The sequence below is a fragment of the Octodon degus genome, unplaced genomic scaffold (genome assembly GCF_000260255.1).
Source record: "Octodon degus isolate 3935 unplaced genomic scaffold, OctDeg1.0 scaffold00342, whole genome shotgun sequence".
NCBI lineage: Eukaryota > Metazoa > Chordata > Mammalia > Rodentia > Octodontidae > Octodon > Octodon degus.
In genome coordinates, this window is record NW_004524918.1 from 807,932 (window position 1) to 825,643 (window position 17,712).

The 17,712-nt window shown below is 53.4% G+C and overlaps 1 protein-coding gene across 1 annotated transcript in view; it reads left to right on the plus strand.

The window, feature by feature from the left end:
• The window catches only part of Grap (GRB2-related adaptor protein), a 27,295-nt gene extending 9,646 nt beyond the window's left edge, over positions 1-17,649 (plus strand). The window contains exons 3-5 of the mRNA XM_004647935.2: positions 4,183-4,305; positions 14,579-14,747; positions 16,537-17,649. Of these exons, the coding sequence (XP_004647992.1) occupies positions 4,183-4,305; positions 14,579-14,747; positions 16,537-16,722 (478 nt within the window). The 3' untranslated portion in view covers positions 16,723-17,649. The remainder of the gene's footprint in view (positions 1-4,182; positions 4,306-14,578; positions 14,748-16,536) is intronic.
• Positions 17,650-17,712: the final 63 nt, after the last annotated feature.

Here is a 17,712-nt window from a genome sequence, read left to right on the forward strand (position 1 = left end):
GCACATAGAGGAGTCAGAAGAGTCCTGTTCCATGACAGGTACAGGACATAGAGAAAATGCTACATGGGAAGACGGTTTGCATTGAGGTGACTAACCAGGGAGGCCTCTCAGAGGAAGTGGCTGCTCAGGAGTGAGGGCTTGGAAAATGTGGAGATGTTGGCTATGTAGAAAAAACAATCTTGAGGTATGCCTAGGAGAGGATCAGGATGAGCCAAGGGAGATAAGTGAAGGAGAACCTGAGTCTTTTGGGTCAGACACAAGGCCTGAAGTGCCAGGTGTGGGATACTGGGCAGCCATGGAGCATTAAGGGAGGGGAGGCACTCAGTCAGGTGACAGTGCAAGGCAGTCTGGAGGGGCAGGTTGGGTGCTATGATGCTGTGTGGCTGTGGGGTGGAAGAAAAGGAGGTACAGGCCTTGGGTGAGGCCCAGAGGGGGTTTCCTCTTTATCTTTCTTTGCATTATTTTCAAACCTGCCACCACCTCTAGCTTCCTGTGCTAGGCACGGCCCATCTCCTAGGTCCTCAGCCATTCTCAGGGCTCCAGCATTTCCAGCTGTCCCCTCAGGATCTCAGCCTCCAGCTAGGGCAGGGGAAGGGGAGAATCATGAGAGAGGAAGGTGGGGAGAATCTAGTCCTGGCCATAAGGCAGGCGTGGAGCTCAGGCAGTGCTGAGCCCACGGTACATCTGGAAGCCCGGGGGCTGCTGTGTGGACCATGGACTGGACCGCAGGAGACTACAGTGGAGGAGCTGGCCTGGGAGGAGGGACGCCTGTGAGAGAGGCCTGGCTGCAGAGAAGCCCAGAGCAAGTCTCTGCTTTCTGGGCCAACTGGAGTTAGGTACACCTAGCAAGGCTCCCAAAGGGGAGTTGGGTGCTACAGAGTTGCAGCCTCTGGGCTCAGCTCTGGCCCTGATGCATTGCATGGGGCCTTCTCCAGGTGCTTGCCCCAGGTTCATACCCTCAGCACCTGTACTGTCCCCAAATATCCTGGGGAAGTCCAGCTCTGCACTTGGCTGAGCCCCAGGGTGTGAGAGGAGAGTCGGGGAGGGGCTGGTACCAGGCTCACTCCTTCCTTGAGCACCCACTGTCACCCCTGCCTGTCCCCAGAACCCCTGAGAGATGCAAGCCAATGACCCAGAGCTGACCCCAGAGGGAAGAGGTGCCTGACCCAGGGGATAGGGTACAGGGAAGGCTTTCCAAAGGGAGAATGTGGCCCATTGGGCCTGGAGGTCGGAGTAGAGGTTTGCCAGGGAGGGATGTGGAGGAGGGGCGATTTGAACCACTCTTTGCAGCAACAGCAAACATTTGCATACATCAGCTCATCCGTGCTACTGGAGCATTATCCGCAGTGTCTTAGGCACAGAGAGGTTGGGTGACACATCCAGCGTCATAGTGGAATTGCAGGTGACAGAAGGTACAGCTGCAGGGCTGGGAGGGAGGTGGGGGCATGGATTTACTCTGCATCCTCTTGGAAGCTCTGGGCCTCAGGGTCCATATCAATGAGGGAAGTACTCACAGAGGTAAACCATGATGGAGTGGGGCTGGCATGCAGGGAAGAGGCTCCCTTTACCCCTTCCCAATGCACTGTGGGGAGGGCACTCCCTGGAGTGAGTGGGTGACACCTTTTGCTGCCCACACACTGATGTCTCCTGTGGGGTTTTGTGGCTTCTTCAAAGGCTTCCGGCCCCTCAGGAAACTCCCATGCAGGCCCCACAGAGAGGGGCGGAGCCAGTGGCAGCTCACTCTCCATCTGATCTGGGACCTCTAGTTTTTACTGTGCTGAACAGGTGGTAGCTTGAGTCGCTGGCCTGGGGTTTGCCCAGGTTGAGGGCGCAGACATGGTGCTCTGGTGTCCTTAACTCCACAGACCCTGGCTGAGTCCTCACCCTCAGTGACCACCTTCCCAGCCTCAACTTGCAGAGTGTCCTCTCACCCCAGCTGGGGACATCAGTGACCTAGAAGCTCGTCTGGGGGTGTGGGCCCCCAAGAAGCTGTCCCTGAGACTAGGGAAGGAGTGAGAACGCAGCAGAAGGGGTCAGGAGGGGCACACTGCAGGCAGCTGCAGCTCTGTTGGGCTGAGGGAAGCACAGGAACTGCACTTAGGAATCTCTCTGGCTCTGCAAGGAGCGCAGGTATCTCCCTCCTGCCCCTCAGCCTGCCCCACATGCAGACCAAAGCCTGGGGCCAAGTCTGTGCAGCAGCCTCATCAGGTAGCTGTGGGTGCAGGGCCAGGGCCAGGACCCCAGAGCACCTCTCTGTCTCTCACTGTGGAAGTCTCGCTAGCACCACCACAATAGGAGAGGCCCCAACCCATGCTTGGTAGCCGTGCTAAGCTCTGGAAGCATTTGTTGGAGGTGGACAGGGAAAGAGGACAGGGGACTGAGGCCCTGGATTCTGCCCTTGGCCTGCCATAGTCCCATCAGGACTCTTCCAGTTGCTGTGGATCAGCAGTTATCAAAGTTTTAGAGCTGGGCAAAAGTTTTAGAGCTGGGCATCCCCCAGGCCCTCCAGCGGTGGGAGTCTGCCCATTCTGGCTGCTGTGAGCAAAGACTACAGGTTTAGGAGCACCACATAGTCACTGTGCCCAGTATTGGAGACTGGATGTCCAAGATAAGTCCTAGGCAGACACAGTGCTTGGTGAGGAGCACTGCCTGTTTTGTACATGGCCATCTTTTAGCTGTGCCCTCATATTTTACCAAGGGGTAAAAGCTCTCTGACGTCTTTGCTATAAGGGTGCTGTCTTGGTCTGTGTTCTGTTGGTATAACAAAACACCTGAGACTGGACAGGTTATAAAAGACAGAGACTTACTTGCCTCAGAGTGGAGCTGGAGGCCCCAAGTGTGTTACCAGTGGTAGCTTGGTTTCTGGCAAAGCAAGGCCTTCCTGCTGTACCATGGAGAGCCAGCGGGTAAGCCAGTGGGTTTGCATCTCCAGCAGATACTTCTTCTGTAACCCCCTAATCCACAATCTGCAAAGGGATCTACTCATTCATGAGGACAAACCCGTTATGACCCATCACCTCCCGGAGGTTCCATTTCTCAACACTGCTGCTTTGGGGACCAAAACAAAAGTTCCTATGTTTTCAGTACATGAACTCTTGGGGGACACATTCAAACCATGGCAGGCTCTGGTCCCACTAGTGAGGGTTTCTACTCACCCCTGAAGGTCCTACCCCTGAATTCTATCCACTGAAGATCGAGGTTGGAGTGCAAATAGTTTTACAGTGGGTGGGTGAGGGCCCTAGGGGTTGGGGCCAGGCAGATCTTGCCGAGGGATAAGCGTCTATGAAGCACCTTCTGTATATACAATTCTGCTTGATCATCAGGAAAAGGAGTTTGTACCTATGAAAAAGTCTAGGTGGCCTGAGTCTGCACAGCTATGGAATGGGTACACAGAGAGACCTTTCCTCACCAGATCATGGCCACTATTGTTTTGATTGACTGATTGGTTGATTGACTGATTGACTGATTGATTTGCAGCACTGGGAATTGAACTGAGGATTAAAAGCACTGTAAGCAAATACTTTATCACTGAGCTGCATCCCTAGCCCTGTTTGATGCTTTTTGAAGGATCTACTGTAGGCTCATGCCTGTAATACCAGCCCTTGGGAACCTGAGGCAGGAGGATCACTGTGGGTTGGAGGCTAGCCTGGGCTATGTAGTAGTTCAGAGTCAGTATAGTGAGGCCGTGGAGAGAGAGAGAGAGAGAGAGAGAGAGAGAGAGAGAGAGAGAGAGAGAGAGAGATCATATAGGTCACACATGGTGATGGAGGACTGTGAATTGTAATTTTAGCATTTGAGAGCCTGGGGCAAGAAAAACAAAAGTTTAAGTCTGACCTTGACTATACAGCAAGACGCTGTCTCAAAAAACAAACAACAAACAGAAACAACCTGCCATCTAAAATGGAAAAATTAGACCAATGTTGGCAGGCTTATGGCTCTACTGGAGCCTGATTTTCCTGTTTGCCTCAGCACGTATATTTGCCTGGTATGCTAGGAAAGGCTCTGGAGCAAACACTGGGCTGTCTTACCTCCTGTTTGTCTCATCTCATCACACTTTGCCTTAGTTTGCCCACCTGTAAAATGGGTTCCCACATCTTAGGTCTACCTCAAGAACCAGAGAGGTTCTTGGGCGAGGGTGAGTGGGAGCCTAGCCCTGGTGCCTCAGTTCCCCTCTCTCCACAGATGGTACTCGGGCAGGATTTCCCGGCAGTTGGCTGAAGAGATCCTGATGAAGCGGAACCACCTGGGTGCCTTCCTGATCCGGGAGAGTGAGAGTTCACCGGGCGAGTTCTCTGTCTCTGTGAAGTGAGCTTGCCGGGATGGGGGCTGTGCAGGGGGGCCACCCCAAGGCAGTCAGAGCAGGGGATGTGCTGAGAGAACAAACTCAGGCCTGTGCTGTGAGGTACAGACATCATTGCATAGGTAGTAAGGAGCCATTGAAGTTTCCCTGTCAGGAGAGAAAGGGGTGACAGCGCTGATGAGGTGGTAGGAGACTGGGTAAGGTACATGTAGGTGCCCAGGACAGTCTCTGGACGGGTCTCACTCTGTGCTGAGGTCCTGCCAGGATGGGCCTGAGACCAGGCAACCGAGAGTTCTCATTCTGGTGCTGCCATTTGCTGGCTGTGTGATGTTGGGCGTGTCATTTAACTTCCCTGGGCATTTCCTTACATGTAAAATAGGTTGTTACAAGAACGAATATGTCAACCTACAGTATTTCAGGCACAGGGTTCTCTTTGCTCAGGTGGTGAGAAACAGTACCCCATGTAGAACAGTGCCTAGCATGGTAACAGTGTCTCCTTGGTTGGAGGCGACTGGGTCAGGACCAGGCGGTCCAGGTCCTTCCTACTCCCAGGACCCTGAAAAACAGGGTCTGAATGCAGGCTAGGGGTCAGTGTGCTGAACTCTGGGAGCCAGGGACAGGCATGGGAGAGCACAGAGTGGGTTTCAGTTCTCCTGAGGGGACAGCAAGCAAGCAAGCCCAGTGAGCCAGGGCGGTGAGGAAGGTCACTCCACTCCTAGGAAGTGGTGGCAGCATCTGAGCAAAGAGCTGGGCTGGGCTAGGAAGTGGCTGGCTGCCCAGGGATGGGGGTGGGGCTGATGGAGGAGTAAAGGGTAGGACCTGGGAGCCTTCTGCAGAGGGGGCAGGAGTGCAAAGGCCCTGGGGTCTGTAGGAATCCAGAGGCCAGCTGGCTGGAGTACAGAGAGTAAGAGCAGGGCCTACAGGAGACAGGAGAGGGCCTGCAGCAGAGGTTCAATGTTTTCACAGAGCCAAAGGGAGAGTGGAGGTTCTTGAGCAGGGGGAGGAGGTTCAATCAAGTTCCTTTTTTTTTTTTTTTTGGTGGAATCTGAGATTGAACTCAGGCTGTTGCACTTGCCAGGCAAAGCTTATTCTACTGAGCCAGCTCCCTAGCCCCTCAAGTTCCATTTTGTAAAGGAATCCCTCTGGCTGCTGTGAGAAGGGTGCTTGGCGGTGATGCTGACAGCAGGAAGGCCTGTGGGGAGACACGGGAGGTGACGGGGTTGGGGACTGAGGGATGTGCTGAGGATACGTGGTGGCCAGGTCTGCACAGTGACATGTCTCTGTGCAGTCTCTGTGCTGTGCCGCCCCTGGGCTGGGGGAGGGTAGCCGGTGTGTCACGTGGCCCTACCGGAAACCCTGTCTTCTAGCGGCTGGGTTCACCAGCAGCCGGCGGCACCCGGACTCCCAAAGGACCTGCAAACGTAGGCGCGTGTGCGCGCCTAGTGGGCCGACAGGACCCGGGATCCTGGAACTGGGAGAAGCCATGGGTGGAGGCTGCGCCCGCGGGAGCCCGTCCTAGCGCTAGTCGGCATCCCTTTTGTTCTGAGCTCAGGGGGTGTGACAGGGCCATATGCTGGAGTGTCAGGGGCGGCAGCTCTCCACGGTGGCGGGGAGCGCTGCTGAGGACAGATCCGAGGCCGCGGGGCTCTCAGCCTCATCACTCAGTTGGTCTCCATCCCCAAACCACGCAACCCGCCGTCCCTCGTTCTCCCGGACGCACTCCGAGCCTCAGTTTCCCCAGCGTGAACACAAGGACGCGGGGAGAAACGCGTAGGACGCTGCGTTTCCAGCGTCTCCTCCGCGCTTCCAGCGCACGCGTCTCCAGCAGACAGCAGGGAGTTGCGCCCGCTGCAAAGGCAGGAAGCGGCTGTTTCCCGAGGGCCAGCTGTCCAGGGCCCGGTCATCTCCTGGGAACGGCGCCTGCCAGGCGGGCTAGTCGGGCTTCGAGTGAGCCCAAGGTCACCTAGCACGGCTGGGACCGTGAGACTCCAGCCGCGTCCGGAGCCAAGCTGCTAGGGGAGGAGGTAGAGGACGTCTCACCCCGTTTGACTCTCAGCACGCTGTCTTTGCACGGCCCTGATGCTGCCCCCTCCTGGCGGCCCCTTGTAAGTGACCTGAGCGCCTGGAGAGTTCGTTCAATAGGCTTTTATCTTTTTTTCTTTTTTTTTTTCCTCTTCCCTTATTGGGAATTGAACTCAGAACCTTGCGCTTGCCACGCAGGCGATTGTGCTGCTGAGCCAAATCTCTGGCCCTAGTGGGCATTTGTTTAAACCAACAAACAAAAAGCATTTATTAAACACCGGGCTGTATGTGAACCTCAGCTCAGGTCAGGATTCAAACCCAAGCAGTGTGATGGGGAATCCAGAAGGCCTTCACGTTGAAGAGATGTGTAATTCAGGGACCGTGGACTCATCCTGCATGGTGAAGACACCCATGAAGAGCTGACAGCTGAGCTGGGCTCTGAAGCGTGAATAGGAGTCTGGTACACAGAAGAAGGGAAGAAATACTAGGCACAAGAACTACATGTGCAGCGTCCCAGAGGCAGGACGGTGAGGGGTGTGTTTGGATAAGTCTGTCTAGAAGGGTCGGTGGGCAGTGCCAGGGTGTGCTTGTGAGTGGGGAGCCATGTGCCCGGGAAGGGACTTGAGCACCCAACTTAGAGAAATCCTGGCACTCACCCCAGCACTTCCCCAAGGGGCCTGGTCACATGTCCCAAGGCTAGGCTGGGAGGAGCCACTGGGCTTGTTGGCAGTGGTCTGGCCACAGTGGCACCAGCTAGCAGCGCTGGCTCTTATTTCTCCCAGGCCCAGCCAGGCCCACCATCCAATGTTGACCCCTCATCTCGGGTGCCTGCCAGCAGGGTCCGACACAGTATGTGGTTGGGAGTGTAAAATTTCAAGCATGAGTCTCAGCTCTGATATCTGCTGGCTGTATGATCTGGACAGTTATCCTTTGAGCCTCATTTTCTTCATCTATAAAGTGAACACTCATGTAAAGAGATTAGTATGATGATTAGTACCTAGTAAGGGCTCAATAAACACCAGATACGGTGGTTACCACATCATGTGCCTAGCAGGGGTTGGGAGCCCCACTTGGTCCTGAAGGCTGCTCCCTGCTCCTGCCCACAGGTCCAGACCTCTCACAGAAGAATGTAGTCCTGGCTTTGCTCTGGTCCCATGGGGTGGCCTCAGGCAGGCTGTGGCTCCCCTTGTCTGAATGAGTCTGAGACCTGGAAATGGTGATCTGAAGAACTATAACGTCTGGCCCCCACGGGTCATCCAGGACCAGAACACCCTTGCAGACTGGGGTTTGAGAGCTCTTTCTCTCGCTGGCTCAGCCCTGGAACTCTGACCCTGTGGCGCATGGCATCTCCTGTCTGCTCATGCCAAGTCCTGTAAAGCTGTCGGGGTTTATAGGCCTCGCGTGGCCTTCCAGAGTGACAGTGGCTACAGCCAGCTGCCCTTTATGAGTTTACAAAGGGCTGCCCCACTCCCCCTAAAGGAGCAAGCCTACACTGGCTGCCAGCAGGCCAGGGGCCAAGGCAGGCGTGCAGGGCCCGGGTTGTGTGCTTCTGCCCACTCTTGTCAGACCATGCAGGCTTTGTGTCATAAGTAACAACTTGTCCCCAGTGTTTTGCTTCTTCCCTGTCAGAGGTGCCCTGGGATTGATGTGCATGTGTTTCCCATCAGGCTTACTGGGTACCTGCTCCTCCAGGCCCTGTCCCTGGTGCCTGTCCTCTTGGTGCCTGTTCTGCTGGGGTGACAGAATGAAGGATTAGGACATTCCGAAGGTCTTGGGTAATGCTCAAGGCTCTGCACACATGAAGCAGGGAGGGCTGGGGGTGTCAGCTCAGGCTAGGGCAGACAAGAAGGGAGGAAATCTGCACAGTCCCCAGAAATTCAACTTGCGGGAAAGTGACGCTCAGAGAGGTCCATTAGCTTGCCCGAGGTCATGCAGCAAGGGACAGAAGAGCTGGTGTGCCTTTCCACCCTCTGTCCCTGAGACCCAAAGACCTGCAGGGCTTTCCCTCGACAGTCTGGGCACTGCCCCTCACAAGGTCAGTTTTTTTTTTTTTTTTGTCCAAGGTCAGTTTGACAGAGACCCCCCCCCCCACTGGGCAGCTAGCACCACACCTGAGCTCCTGGCCCTGGGGGGAGCCCCACCCACCGGCCTTGTTTTCGCTTCCTGGGCTGCTCCTGTCACCTTTGCTGCTGCTGCCGCCACCAAGCTAGAAAAACCCGCTGGGCAAGACGGACTGCCCTGCATCGGGCTAGACTTGGTCCTTTTATATGCATGTGTGAAGGTATTTATTTTATTATTTTCTTAATTTTAATTTTTATTAGTACTATTTGTAGTTTATAGTGATTATAGTCTTTGTGGAGAGTTGGTACATGTACATAACATATCTTAATTCTTTTTACGTTTACCTCACCATCAGTAGATCCTTTTGCCATATGCAAAATGGACTTGGTCCTTAGCTTTCTCTGACAGCCAGGGACCTAGCCATCCCCTTACTCTTTGGGTGGGTGGGTGTGGGGGTCACACAGAGGCAAACATATCCACAACTGCTTATCAAGAGATGGACTCAGAGTCACTCCCACAGTAAGGGACGTACACAAACACACGAGCACACAAGTGTGCGCACACATGCGTGCACACACACAAACACACACAGAGCTGCACCAAGAGCTTACACACCCAGGCTCAGTAGAGAGGCCGTGCCCACACAAGGGCCCAGATGTGGCTGCCCCCATTTCCACTTGGCTCAGGCTTCCTGAAGTCTCCCCAGTCTAGGCCCACAGCTTGTCCAACCCAGTCTTCCAGCATCAAGGTCACCAAGCCCCAGACTCAGCGGCTCTGCCATCCAAGGCTGCCTGGGCCCTGGGTAGTGGGGCTGAGGCCGAGGGGGCCCTGGTGGCTCCTGGTCTGGGAGGTTTTCAAATGCTTCAAGGCTCCATCCAGGCCTCAAAGGATGACAACCATCAAGATCAGGCTGAAGGAAAAGATAAGTGAGAGGTACATGGACACAGGCCAAGGGTTCACACAAGGAGCCCGGATGCCGTGGCTGGGGAGTCTTAGACGCCCGCTCTACCTGGCCTCAGGTGGGGGCCCTGCCACCCCATGAGGGCTGCAGCTGTACGTGCAAGTCCACTGTGGAGCTACGGGCAACCACTGTTATCTGGGCTCCCTCTTTTCAGCTGTCACTGAGGAAGGAATGGACAGGATAAAAGGACAATATCTGCTGTTGACTGAGCCCTGCGCAGGCTGGTGGCTGGTATGTTTCCAGATTTGAGAATTTATAAATTCCCAGGATGGAAAGTTCTGGAATAACCAAGTCCTTTTCTTTCCTTGTTTCATCTTTGATTCCTGACTCTTGTATGATCAGAGAATGCTTTTTTTTCTTTCCTTTTTTTTTTTTTTTTTGTATTTTAGGGAAGGGTCTACAGAATGTTCAGAGTCTCACTACTAGGTTGGACTTATAGTGATCCGCCTGTTTATAACCTCCCAAGAGCTGGAATTACTGGCACGCGTCATCACGCCCAGTCTCAATTGCTGTCTCAGTATGCCCCAGGGAAGGGGCCAACACGGCAGGCCCGGGGATTGAACCCCTGGACCCTGAGCCTGCTTGCAGGTGCTTTAATCTGCTGAACTATTTGGCTGGCCCAAGAGAAAAACTTTGCTCAGGGTAACAACTCCAGACACCAAAAATGCTCCTGGTCCTCTGGGTACAGCAGGTTGGATTAAGACTTCAACTCCTAATAATCACAAAAATGTGATTATTAGGAGTTGAAGTCTTAATCCAACCTGCTGTACCCAGAGGACCAGGCCACCTATATCCCAGCCTGCTCCTGAGGGCTTCCTGCCTCAGCACTGGGTGCTCCTCATTACAGCTATTAGGTCCCATATCCTGACTTCTTTCCTGGCTGGTCCTAGATGGCTGTCACTCCACTACTTGGAACAGTGCTTCCCTGCACACCCCAGCCAAAGTCCAGGAAAACCCCAAGTGCCCGTGGGTACTGCACAGAGGAGCTGTGGGCTCACAGGCTGTCTCTGGAAGCACATGACCTCTGGTGGCTGCGGCAAGTCAGACGGCGGGGGTGGGGGGGATGGTCACTGTCCCCTGCCTACCTGCTTCAGCATCCCTGGCATACATAGGTCCCACAGTCCTCAACATGAGCCCCTTATCACCAGGAACAGTGCTCAAGGTGGGCATATAGACGAGGTTTGTCTCTGGCCTGGAGACATTGCTTACCTGGTCCAGAACCTTTGTTTCCATGGGAAGTCCAGCCCCTCTAGAATGAGACACTGCAAGTGCTGGTCACATCATGAGGCTGGGCCTGCCCAAGGCACCCATGTCAGGGCTAGGGTCCTCCAGAGACAGGTTTCTTTCTCTTTTTTCTGTCCTTTCCTTTCTTTCTTCTTCTTCTTTTTCTTTTTCTTTTTTTTTTTTTTTTAAAGTCAGGGTCTCACTATGTAGTCCAGGCTAGCCTTAAAGACATTATGTAGCCCAGGTAGGCCTCAAACTCATGGTGATTCGCCTGCCTTAGCCTCCTGAGTGCTTGGATTACAGGACTGTGACATCATGTCTCAAAAGAAACAGGTTTCTAAAGTTGTGGCTGGTGACACTCCATTCCTGAGTCCTCACAAGATAGACCCCTCAGGGCCTGCTGTGCCTTCATTGCTGTTTCTGTGTCCAGCATGCAAGTCATTAGGAGCAGTAGGTGCTCGAGGAGGATCAAAAAGGGGCTGTGGGAGGGGCTGAGGGTTCCAGGGAGGTGACTGGCTCTGAGGAAGGAGTCTAAGACCCTAGATGAGGGTCTCTTTTTTTCCAGAGCCTTGACACATAAGAATAAGTTTGAAAATTCCTTCCCACTGGAAAGGGTGGCAGTGTGTTTTTGTCTTAGTCCCTTTCCTCAGTAGTGGGACAAAATACCTAATATCTTCCATTTATTTACTTATTTTATTATTATTATTATTAACTTATTTTTTTGTGGAACTGGGGATTGAACTCAGGCCCTTGCGCTTGCCAGGCAAGCACTTATTCTACTGAGCTATCTCCCCGGCCCAGATACCTTCAATTTAAAGAAGTTGATTTTGGTTCACAGTTTTTAGTTCAAAGTTGACTGGCTCCAAGGTAGGATGCACAGTGGAAGGGCCTGGGCAGAGGGCAGCTGCTTATGTCATGGGGTCAGGCAGCAGAGAGAGGGGAGGGCCGGGAAAAGAAGTGCATCCTTCTGGGATGTATCACCCCGTGATGCTGTGCACCCCTGCTGAATAGCAAGTCAGCTAAGGCACTGTGTAATTCAATAGTTATCCAAAAGCCCTGCCTCTGAGCCAGGGAGGCTCTTGGGAGACATTCTTTTTTTTTGTGGAACCAGGGATTGAACTCAGGCCCTTGTGCTTGCCAGGCAAGCGCTAATTCTACTGAGCCATCTCCCCGGCCCCATTGGGAGACATTCTTGATCTAAAGCATAATAGTTCAGAAGTAGGTTTAGACTGCTTGGTGGAGGCCAGGTCAGGGGAATCCACGGCTACCCCAGACGCATCTTCATCTTGAAGTGTTAATCTTAAACCTTTAGCAAAGCAGCAGACCTGCCACCTGTGGACCTGGTGGCAGGTATGGGACAGGGAGAGCTGCAAATCTGGGTGGTGGGGTGGTGGCTCTTGTTGGGAGGGCAGGAATCTGCTCTTCAGGAGAACCCACTTCAGAAATGCTCTGCATCCAAAAGAGGAGGCTTTTTTTTTTTTTTTTTTCTGGTATTGAGACTTGAACCCAGGTCCATTGTGCAAAACTACATTCCCCAGCTCTTTTTTAATTCTTTATTTTGAGACAGAGCCTTACTGGGTTTCCCAGGCCACTTGCAGTTCTCCAGCCTTAGCTTCCTAGAGTGCTGGCATTACAGGGGCACACCAGCATAATGGGCTTTTACTTTGCTTTTTGTTGTTTTTATGAGACAGTGCCTTGAACTCACTGTGTAGTCCAGGCTGGCCTCAAACTCAAGATGATCTTTTTGCCTCAGCCTCCCGAGTACTGGGACTACTGGAGTGTGCCACCATGTTTGGCTTTTGCTTTAGGTCGTTTTGGTGCCAGAAATTGAACTCAGGACCTTGTGCTTGCCAGGCAGGTGTTTGTGTGCTGAACTATATCCCCAGGCTTGTTTTTAGCTATTAAGTCTCTGACCTGAAGGTTGGCTCTTACTTACCCCTCATATGAACAAAATGGGACTCAGCCTATGGCTTAGGAGGCCAAGGGCCATTTCCCTTAAGTGGCCATGTGGTACCCCCACCTGTGCTGGCCCTGTCCCCAGGTGCCTGGCTTTTAGCCTTACAAATCACCTGACTGGGACAGTTTCTAATCTGGTGGGTGCCTTCCTGGTTAGGTACCAGGGCTGGACCCTTCCATGTCCCAGCTGACCAAATGGGCCCAGGACAGGAGGGGCACCAGCTACACCCCCAACAGGCACAGAAGCTGAGCTCTGAGCTCAGAGAAGAGGGTGCCACAGTGCAGCACTTCCCAGCTGGCTGGCCAGCTGGGAAGGCTGTGCAAGGTAGCACTGTGGAAGGTAGGCACAGGGAGGGAATGAGAGTTGGCTTGGGGCCCAGGGTCAGCCCAAAGAGCATCACGCAGTGTGAACCTAGACTTGGATAAGATCTGGGACAATATTAATATCGTAATTGGAATAATGACTGCTATTGTTATGGGAGAGTCATCAATGGGGGGCATGTTAGAGCAAGTGTGAGCTCAGATGTGGCCCCAATCCCAGCCTTCCTTGCTTGGTAGCTCTGGGCAGGTTGTGGATGCACTGAAGCCTCAGTTTCCCTACCACACAGGCCCCAATCTGCTCTTCCCAACCTTAGGGCAGGCCCAGCCATGCCTATAGCAGGGAAGGGAGTCACAGCAGTTGCTCCTGTCCACTGTCCTGACCTATGCCAGTGTCACTTCAGTTCCAACCCTGGGTGGGCTGTCTGGCGTAGGCGTGGGAGGCTTAGGGCAGGTCCCTCTGCTAGGAGAGGCTCTGCCTAGCTGGCCAGTTTGGGAGAACAGGCAGTCTCCTCAGCTGGGCTGGGAGGGACTAGGGACCATTTGGTGGGAGGCTGGAAGTGCCGGGCAACGAGAAGGAGCAGGGCCCATGAGTGTCCATGAGGCAGGACACATAATCAGAGCCAGATCTTGAGTCTGGACACTAAAATTTTACCCTGAGAAAATTTAGTATTAAAGACTTAAAATGTGAAGAACACATTTGTTTGGAACTATCCATACTTCTTGAGACTCTTAACTACTGGAAATCCTTAAGCAATCAGTAGTTTTTTCCTTTTTATTTTCACAGTGATTTTGATAAGACATTCTTTGGTGGGGTTTTTGGGCAGGGAGGTGTTGGTAATCACATTACATCTAAATGTAGCTTTTTTGATCTTTAAATTTTTAATCTAAAGATAGAATCCCATTTTTAAAGAATAACAAAATCATTTTTTCCTATTCCTTTAGAGAATAGCTATTGCCAAAGTACAGAGGTAGAGACTTCATTTTGTTCCGTAATGGGTTGTGATTTGCAGATAAACTGCCTCCTTTACGAAATTTGAGCTTCAGGGCTGTCAGTGTTCATCCGTGCTGTTCGTTCCAAGATGGCTCTGTGCCATTTTAGGAATTTGAAATGTGTGTAATTTGAAATCATTAAATAAAATTTGAATTTAATTTTATAAAAAAATAAAATAAAATAAAATTTTACCCTGAGAGCAGCAGGCAACCATGTGAGGTTCTTGAGGGAAAAAGAAAGGGCATGGGGCATCAGATCCTGCTCTCACACCGGCAGGCCTTGGTGTGTGTCACGATTATTTTAGGACTCATTCCTCAAGGAATTGGGCAGGGGGAGAGGAAGGAGGAGAGTGTTCAAGTCGAGAGCTTGTTGAAGAGGCATGAAGGAGACTCACTTAGAGGAAGCAGTTTAGTTTTGCCCATAAGGTAAAGTCAGCATTTTCTGCTCACTTAACCACAAAAATGTGTCACCATTATGAGGAAACTGAGGTCTGGAGAAGATAAGTTACTCACCTAAGGTCACATAGCAAGACAGTCGCCTGGTCCAGAGCACGCTGCCACAGGACTCGTCAGAGCCAGGGAGGGGGCTCCTCAGGTCTTATGTGCAGGGCGGGAGGGAGATCCTCCCATTGGCACCTCAGCTCTAACTCTAGGTCTCACTACAAGAGAGGCTTAGATCCGGGTGGTAGTGTGGGGCACTGGGCAGGGGTACTGGGCTGAGGTTGCCATGGGTCCTTTTCCAGCTATGGGGACCAGGTGCAGCATTTCAAGGTGCTGCGTGAGGCCTCAGGAAAATACTTCCTGTGGGATGAGAAGTTCAACTCTCTCAATGAACTGGTCGACTTCTACCGCACCACCACCATCGCCAAGAGGAGGCAGGTCTTCCTGCGTGACGAGGAGCCTCTGCTACAGGTAGGTATGGGGGGGGGCGCGCAACCCTGTGCCACCTCTGTGTCTGTGTGCCCTACAGTTACTGCTGCCAAAGGCAGGCCAAGCCCAGGCCCCAAGACCATATCCCAGTAGGGGTGCAGTGGGACAAGAGGGATGGGCCAGGGTCTGGAGAATGGGGATGGTAGCCATCTCGCTGGGTGAACCATTCTGGCTTATTTTTAGCTTCTAGAATAGTGTGGCACACAGCAGGCACTCAATAAATGGATAGACATGTGCTGTACCCACTGAGCACCACACCCCAGTCTGGTGTTTGTGCTCTGGGAGCCTCAGCAGTCCCATTATACAGATGAGGAACTGAGGCTCCATGAGAGATATGGTTTACTCAAGGCCTTAGGCCTACAATGCTCTGTCTTGGTTTCTGCTCCCCAGCAAGGAGCTGGCTTGACCCGTGTGTAGGGAAATATGCATACTTGTGGGTGAGGTCCTAGTTTTGTGGGGGTCCATCTGCCCCTTGTCCTCACAATAACAGCAATTTGCTAGCATCCAGCCCTTTCATTAAGGGACCCCAAGGACCAGCTCTCACTCTCATTAAGATGATGACACTGGCCAATGGGGTTATTAGCCCCCATGTGTTTTTCCTAGAAAAGGGGGTGTGGCCCATGCCTGGGGCCATAAGAAGTTGGGCTGTGCAGGGAGGATGGGAGGCAAGGCCCGAGTTGAGGCCTAAAGAGGGACAGTCATGTCCCCGGTCCCCTCAAACATCTTGTATGACCTGTAGGCTAGCTCAGCCTTTAGTTGGGCCTCAGTTTCCCCTATGTCTAATAGGATGAGACTAGGGGTGTGATACACCAAGAAGATTAAACAAGGCCTCAGCAGGCCCCACTGGTGGACTCTGCTCTGCAGGGCATTTGCCTCTCCACCCTCCATCCCCTCCCACTGCATGGGCCAGCTCTGCCCCTGGATAGTGTGAAGGAGCCAGAATGGAGGGCAGGGCCAACCTAGCCTGCCCTGCACCCACTTCCTTGGGCTGGCCTGAGCCCAAGGTCATCCATTCAGGGGGGTGACGGCAGAGCTGGCTCAGTCTCCTGAGACTCGTGACGCCTCCTCCTTCCGGGGCAGAGAACCGCTAATTACAGTGTCTCTTCTGATTCTATCACCATCTCGGATGGGACTGTGCAGGCTCAGAGCTGGGATCCCGGTGGAGCAAGTAGGGCCAGAGCGCTAGGTGCCATCATCCTGGCGCCAAGCAGACATGCTACAGAGAACTCCGGTTCAGCTGCTGTGCATGGGTGAGGACCAAGTCCCACACAGGGCAGGGTGCTCTGAGGTCCTACTTAGACAGGACTGGAACCCAAGCCTGACTGTTGGGGGCAGCTCCAAGTGTCCATCATGTCCCTGGCCACAGACAACAGCTGGAAACGCAGCTCTTGGCTGCAGAACACTGCATAGTGGATACAGCCCTCTCCTGTGGTCCATACCTGAGCCAGTTATCCTGGCTGCTGTACAGCTGGAGAAACGAGACCAGGAAAGAGCCAGGGACCAAGCAGAGTCCCACCTAAGGACCAGGATTTAGGTCCTCCCCAGCCCTTCTGTCCCTGCGAGGCTGCTAGCAATCATGTTGCTCTATGAAGATGCAATAATGTAGGCCCTGGGCAGCACAAAGTCGCCAGGGATGGGGTGGTCACCCATCTGGGATAGGTCAAGCCCAATGCTTCCCCAAGACTCTTCTCCCCGCTGAGTCGACCTCCTAGGGTCCTCCAGGTCTGGGGCTTCTAAAGCCACCCTATTAAAATGCTTTCTCTTCTTGCAGTCGCCCCGCGCCTGCTTTGCTCAGGCCCAGTTTGACTTCTCGGCTCAGGACCCTTCACAGCTCAGCTTCCGCCGAGGGGACATCATCGAGGTCCTGGAGCGCCCAGACCCCCACTGGTGGCGAGGCAGGTCCTGCGGGCGCGTGGGCTTCTTCCCGCGGAGCTACGTGCAGCCGGTGCACCTGTGAGCTCGGCTGAACCCGCCCGGGGGCGTGTGCAGGAACGCAGGTCCCGTACAAGACGGACACCTCCTGCCTGGGTTACAAACAGCTCAGCAGAAAACGATTGAACTTTGGGTCCGCGCTGCCTAGGGCACCTTCCCATAAACTGGAACAGACCCCAACCACCCCTAAGCTGCCGCTGTATTTAGTGTGCGCGGCAAGGTAGTTCCAGGATTCTTGCCTGGCCTCTTTCCATTGGCCACTACTGATGTGACGTCACTGGTCGTACTCTTTCGAAGCCCCTCCTCTGCTGTCAGAGGTCAAATCCTGTGGAGCAGCTGAGGACTCGGCTCAACTCAGAGTATCTTGGGCTGAGTGGGTGGGTGGGCGCAAGTGCAAAGGTGATGGATCCCTTACTGTTGACTGCTTGCACGGACAGCTCTGAGGGGTAGACCCGGGCCCTGGAACGTGGGAAATCCGGGCTGCTGTGGCTCTCATTTGTCCTGGCTCTGCACACACCAGGGTCTGGGTACTTGTGGGGAGACGGGACAATCCACAGGCCAGGGGGATGTTGTGGCTGGAGCTGGATTTTGGTCGGCAGGCAGCCTAGGTAGAGGCACAGCTTGAGTGGGACATCCAGTTGGAAAAAAAATGGACACCTTCGGGAGCAGGAAGTGGAACTTGGGAACTGGGGCTTGGGAAGAGTTGGAATGCCAGGCAGTTGGGGAGGGGCCTTGAACAGAGTGCAAGGAAGATCCCGCATCCTCCAGGAGAAGGCAGGGCAGAAGAGACACCCATGAGGCTCCTGCAGCCTCTTCAGGAGGACCTGTGTTGTAGGCATGTGGGGCTTCCCCTCTGTCCAGGGCTGGCCTGAGACCCTATGAGTACTGAGCCCAGCAAATTCCACTGCTACTAACATGGGCCTGTGTATTCAAAATAAAAATTGTGGAACTAAGACAACAATGTCCATCAGAAATCTCATTTTCTTCTGAATTATGGTTTTGATGCTAATTTTTT